Source organism: Cervus elaphus, chromosome 12 (assembly GCF_910594005.1).
Source record: "Cervus elaphus chromosome 12, mCerEla1.1, whole genome shotgun sequence".
NCBI classification, from domain to species: Eukaryota; Metazoa; Chordata; class Mammalia; order Artiodactyla; family Cervidae; genus Cervus; species Cervus elaphus.
Window position 1 is genome coordinate 77,088,217 of NC_057826.1, and position 6,780 is coordinate 77,094,996.

At 40.2% G+C, this 6,780-nt stretch overlaps 1 gene segment (V, D, J or C); it reads left to right on the top strand.

The window, feature by feature from the left end:
• The first annotated feature begins 1,583 nt into the window (after positions 1–1,583).
• LOC122705811 lies at positions 1,584–2,196 on the top strand. The segment is given in 2 exon segments: positions 1,584–1,649; positions 1,838–2,196. Coding segments are annotated over 2 exon segments (411 nt in total).
• The last annotated feature ends 4,584 nt before the right edge of the window (positions 2,197–6,780 follow it).

Sequence of the window (6,780 nt, forward strand, 5' to 3'; positions counted from 1 at the left end):
AGACCTGTTTTAGGACACTCCTGAAAGATGCATGTGCATCTTTTTGCCAAGATGGATTCCAGCACAGAGCTTTGTGGGATGCTTGGCATCATCTGTTATGAGGCCGTGCCACCTCCTTTTTGAGCTCCAAGGAGTCTTTCTGTGCCTGCAGTTTTCCTTGACCTTTTGACCTCAGAAGTGGTCACTTTTTTACTCTAGCAGAGCTCAGCTCCTGCCTTTAATTGTCTTGGTTACTGAGGCTAATTAGCATGACAGGTTAATGAATCTGAGAGAAGAGGTGTGGGGGCAAGGAGTTTATTCGGAAAGCTGACTGACCAATAAGATGGCAGACTAATGTCTCAAAATAATCATCTTGTTTGGGTCTGGATGGCAAGTTCTTTCACAGAACAGGGTGGGGGAAGGTGAGGAAACAAATTAAAAAGGCAAAATTAATCTTGTAAACATCTGCTGGAATGGCAAGCCTCAGGCAGGGGATGTATTAATTCCTTCTTTCCTACCATCCACAAGTGGATAGGTCATGAACAAAAGCCTTTTAGCAGTCAGGCCGAGGGGCTGATTCTCTGAGGCAGCCCATTATGTATGATTATTATAACAAAAGCAGTGAAAAGCAAGTCAAAGGAACAGTTCCAAGAAGGTAGAATTGGTTCTTCCCTCAGTATTTGGAGTGTGTAGGGAAAACAAAGCTTGAATTTTACTCTGCTTGACAATTACCAGCCCATCTACCTCCTACCTCTGAGACTCATTCTGAGTTTTCACGTGCTCAGTCGTTCAGTCGGGTCTTACTCTTTGCCATCCCATGGACTACAGCCCAATAGGTCCCCCTGGCAATCGGATTTTCCAAGCAAGAATATTGGAGCTGGTTGCCATTTCCTTCTCCAGGGGACCTTCCTGACTCAGATCGAATCCCCATCTCTTTTGTCCCCTGAATTGGCAAGTATATTCTTTACCGCTCCATACCCTGGAAAACTCTTTCAAATGGGGGTTAGTAATAATAGAGGAGGGTAATTTTGTGTGAAGAAAAGCTAAATCATTATCGGCATATAAGAAGCATGCTTTTTGATGAATATTTCTTTCAATTAATAGCTCTGTCTTATTCCCTGATTCAAGCACTAGACATTTATGACCATAATGCAAAATATCTATATTTACATTGATCGTTATTATCTTTATCTGTCATTATCTTTATCCATAGCTCTCAGGAAAGTCCCCTGAATCAAACAGGGCATCATAAACAAAAGGTAAGATGGAAAATTTTGAAGTATAGATGCCAGCTTTTTCTGATTTTTTTCCACTTTTATTGCCTAAGATTTATTTATTAATATATATCAGGAGAAAATAGGAACTTCCATTTCACAAGTTCAAAATTATGTACAAAACATTGAATGTCACCTTTTTCTCCACTCTCACCCTTCTTTAACCTGTTTTTAGTTCAGTTGAGACCAGAGGGTGGGGCTTCCTGTCACAGTGTCAGCTGAGCAGGGTTTGTTGGCTGAGCTGTTGGTTGCAGGAGCTGAAACATCCAGACAAGTCATGACACTCACCACCCAGGGTTTGCTATGTATCTTGTGAATGTTTTCCAGCAACAAGGCAAAGCGTCATGAAAAGGCTAGTGGACACTGTACTGGGGCTTTTGTTTGCCCAGGTTTGCTGTGAGTTGGGGCTGCCCCACAGGGGAATCTGAAGGAATGAGCAGCTTCTCTTTTGTTGAAGGAGGAAGAGGAGCTGACAAGTCCTGTAGACTTTCTATCCTTATCATTTATGGGGTTGGGGGTGTACTTTATGGGTTGTGCAGGCGCTCTGTGACCCTCACCTGTGACTGTTTCTCTTTCCTCATCAGGTGTGCAAGGGATGGATGTGGAGCAGAGTCCCCCAGCCCTGAGTCTCCAGGAGGGAGCCAGCTCTACTCTGCGGTGTAATTTCTCCACCTCCCTAGACAATGTGCAGTGGTATCTTCAGAACCCCGGGGGCGGCCTCATCCACCTGTTTTCCGTTCCTTCAGGGACAAAGCAGGAAGGAAGATTAAAGGCCACGACAGTCCCCAAAGAACGCCGCAGCTCACTGCACATTTCCTCTCCGCGGACCACAGACTCGGGCACTTACTTCTGTGCTGCGCAGCACGGTGCTCCCCAGGCACCTGCAGCCTCTACAGGAACCCTCCGGGGCTCAGCCCCTCCTCCAGCCTCAGTCACACCGTAGGGCACTTGCAGTGCTGATTGTTTCTTACCTGCACTGGTACAGTTTTAATCACAGACACTTTTTGGCCCTACAGGTTATGAACTTCAGTCTTTATCTTCCTTTCTCAATCTATGTTTCCTTCTGCACTAGACACTTCTAACTTGGAACTAGCAGAATAGCTGATAAGAGGACAAAATAAAATAAATATTTAACCATCATATGCTGAACTGAAAAATGGTAAAAAGTGAAAAGAATTCAAAGGAAAAAAAAAAAAACTCCAATAAAGTTGTTATCCTGATTAGTTAGATGACTCAAGAATGTTCAGATCTGCCTCACCAGAATGTGTCCCAACAGACACTTGCATCATCCCATCCTACAAGTACAGCGAATTGAACATCAACAATAAACCTTACTTAATGTTCAATATGAACTTGGTAACTTAGAAGAAAATTATTCTTGATGCAAGAAATCTTAAATCCATTTCACTGTCTATAGTCAAGTTCTTGGCAGAGTGGATTCCTTCTTGAGATCTAAGGGATGATTCATTTCTTTGCCTTTTTTAGCTTTTGAAGGCTAACTAAATTCTTTGGTTCGTGACTCCTTCTTGAATCACTAGAACTTCTTGCTCCCATCACCATAGCTCCTTCTTCTTTTGGAGTCAAATATCTTTCTGTCTCTGTCCTATAAAGTATGATGCTGCTGCTGCTAAGTCATTTCAGTCGTGTCCAGCTCTATGCGACCCGATAGACAGCAGCCCACCAGGCTCCCTTGTTCCTGGGATTCTCCAGGCAAGAACACTGAAGTGGGTTGCCATTTCGTTCTCCAATGCACGAAAATGAAAAGTGAAAGTGAAGTCGCTCAGTTGTGTCCCACTCTTTGGGACCCCATGGACTGCAGCCTACCAGGCTCCTCCATCCATGGGATTTTCAAGGCAAGAATACTGGAGTGGGTTGCCATTTCCTTCTCCAGGGGATCTTTCTGACCCAGGGATCGAACCCGGATCTCCCTCATTGTAGGCAGATGCTTTACCATCTGAGCCACCAGGGAAGTGTTGGGAGATGGGGGAAATTCTCATGGCTTGTGGACATGGTGGAGGGCAAAGGGAGGATGAGGATGCCTTTATCCTTTCCTGGCAAGGACTCAGCCAATGAAAAGCTGTGGGCTCTTGTTTACTGTAGCCCTCTCAGTTTCCTTTTTCAATTTACATTATCTTAAATTCTTTTCATCAATGTCTTACAGTTTTCAGAGTACAGGTCTTTCACCTCATTGGTTAAATTTGTTCCTGGATACTTTTGATTCTTTTTGATTCAACTAGAAATTGGATTGTTTTCTTAAATTCTCTTTCTGATAATTATTATTAGTGTATAGAAATGCAACAGATTTCTGTATATTAATCTTGTATCCTGCAACTTGTAATTAACTTTGTTGATTGTTTCTATTAGTTCTTTAGCATCTTTACAATTTTCTATATGGAGTATCATGTTGTCTGTAATTAGAGACAGTTTACCTCTTTCTTTCTGACTTGGATGCCAATTATTTCTTTTTCCTGTCTGACTACTGAGGCTAGGACTTCCGGTACTATGTTAAATAGAAATGGTGAGAGTTGCATCCTTGTCTTGTTACTGATCTTAGAGAAAAAGATTAGTTTTTCACCATTTAGTATGATGTCAGCTGTAGATTTACAACAAGTAGTCTTTATTATTTTGAGTCATGCTCTCTTTTTACCAAATATGTTGACAGTTTTTATCATGGATGTTAAATCTTCTCAAAATATTTGTCTGCATCTATTGACATAGTCGTATGATTTTTATCCTTTATTCTGTTAACATGGTATATCGTCTTGCTTGATTTGTGGATTGTGAACCATCCTTGCACACCTGAAATAAATTTCTCCTTATCATGATGCATGATTCTTTTCATGTTTCATTGAATTTAGTTTGCTACTATTTTGTTAAGAATTTTTGCATCTATATTCATCAGCAATATTGGCCTGAATTTTCTGTTTTGTAGAATCTTTGTCTGGTTTTGGTAACAGGATATTGTAGGCCTCAGTGAATGAGATTGACAGCATTTCCTCATCTTTGATTTTTAGCAATAATTTGTAAAGTGTGGGTACTAATTTTTCTTTAAATATTCAGTTGAATTTCTTCTTGAAGCATATGGCCCTGCACTTCTGTTTCTAGGGAGTTTTTTGATTACTGATTCAACTTCATTACTAGATATTGGTCTGTTCAAATTTTATTTTTCTTTCACATTCAGTCTTGGAAGACTGTATGTGTTCAGAAATTGATCTGTTTCTTTTACAGTCATATTTTTAGATTCCAGGAATTAGGACTTGAATAACTTTGGGAGTCCTTATTCAGGCCACCACATTTTTTACAGCTATTCTGTATATCCATTTTCCACCCCTCTGGCACTTGCTGTTGTCTGCTTGTTTATTTACCTAGTGACTTGACTATTTCAGTTAAGTTCATTTTTCCCACACTGTGCAGCCTATGATGTTGTTCCTCAAAGGGTATAGTCTTGGGTATTCTTAGACATCCTGATGTGGTAGTGGTTTAGCAAGGCTCTTTGACAGTCTTTTTCTCTAATTGCTATGTTAAACTATTTGCTTCTGTTTGTATTACACCTAGGCAATAGACTCCATTAATTGCTGGCTGATTTTTTTCAACAATGCTATGAATGTGTAAATTGTTCCCAGGTCTCATCTAATTAGACCAAGTCTGTTTGCAGAGACAGTCTTTGAAACTTTTCTTTGAGGTCTTCTGATCAGAGAGGACTTTTCCTAGCTATCCCCTTTCCTGTATTTTCTGTTAAGATTTTAAGTAGTTATCTATGAATTAACTTGTTGCTCTCATTGAGTTGCGAGCCTCCTCTTAAATGTCTACCATAAAAATCTCCATTGTTTTCAACACACCCTTAAACTTGGGCTTCCCAATGATGGTTTCGATTAAAGTCTTCTCAAAGAGAAACTGAAACTGAAGTCGCTTAGTCATGTCTGACTCTTTGCGACCCCATGGACTGTAGCCTACCAGGCTCCTCCATCTGTGGGCTTTTCCAGGCAAGAATACTGGACTGGGTTGCCATTCCCTCCTCCAGGGGATCCTCCCGACCCAGGGATCAAACTAGAGTCTCATGTCTCCTGCCTTGGCAGGCAGCTTCTTTACCACTAGCACCGCCTGGGAAGCCCACTGACTAGGGAAAAGGCAAAGGCCAAACAAGAGGAAGATTTTAGATGTTCCTGATGTTCTGTCTGCCTGATTCTGTAGGGAGCACTAGAGCACATATCAGACTATACTGTACCACTTAGACAAAAGAATTGGATAGTCCCAGAAATCAGTTATTATCTAAGCTGCTGGCAGCAAGACACAAAGAACTTGGGGACTGAGCACAGATGAGGTTTCTGAGAAAATTTGAGCAAGGTACCAACAATGTCTAATGTAGCCACTGTAACATTTATTCCTTGGAACAGTCTTGCAGGTTTCACTGCTTTTGCTATTATTCAAATCAAATTCTCCAATGTTCACATTTGTCTTTGAACTTTCTTTGCCTATCCAACCAACCCTCATCTCTTTCTACACACGTCTTCCTCAGTACTATCCACTTTAATCTTCACACTTCTCTGCTCCCTAAGTGATGAAGGACATTTTTTACTCACAAACCCATGTTTCTCTCCTGACCCTGGATATTTCCTTCCCAACCTTTCCTTTAGACCTCTAACTCTTTGACCCTTGATATTGTTTCTCTTATTCACTATATTTTCCAGAATCATCTTCACCATCCAGAGGTGGTGGATTGTTTTATTCTCTCTCTGATAAAATATCAGCAGAAATGGTCATGTGATCTTAATGACATCAGAAGCTAATGGACATCTGTGATACCGATGTGTGTGAAGGAAGAGACGGAGTATGTGGATGTCTTAAATCTGTACAGATCCATAATTTAAAACTCACTTTTTATATTTCAACCCTTATCAAAAGTATTCTGAGCAACCTGAATGTCAGCTTAGGATCCACGATCACCTTGGAAATATTCCATTTGTCTAATTTATGTTTTAGGAAAAGTATAAATTAAACTTGATTGGTTTTCTATCATTTTTTAGAAATGTGGATACATCTGAAAGATTGTGTCAAAACTGAAGTTCCATCATGGCAAAAGGGCTATATGTTCTCTCTGTTCGGATCCATGACTTTATCTTGTAATGATATATATTATGCTTCTGTGTATCTTCAATAGGCTTTATTAGTATTTATAATAAAAAATAAATATCCCTCTGCACACTAATTTGTAACTTCATGGGAGTCTCTCTCTTTCCCTTTGTAAAATCATGTAATCTCCATTAACATATCATGCTGTCCTGATATATGAATTTTTCTAGGATGTGTTAAGAAAAGGAAGAGGTGGAGAATGGGAGAGAAATTCTAACTTGCTCTGTACCCATGTGTAAGCAGAGTATCTCTGATTTCCAGTGAAATTAATTTATAGCAATTCTATTCTCAATATGGGGAATACTTTCCTTGAGAGAGATAGGTTTAAGTGAAAGCACTTGTAAAAGGATGGGGTCTGTTGAAAGCATTAAAGCAGATGTGAACTTAAAGTCAGAGT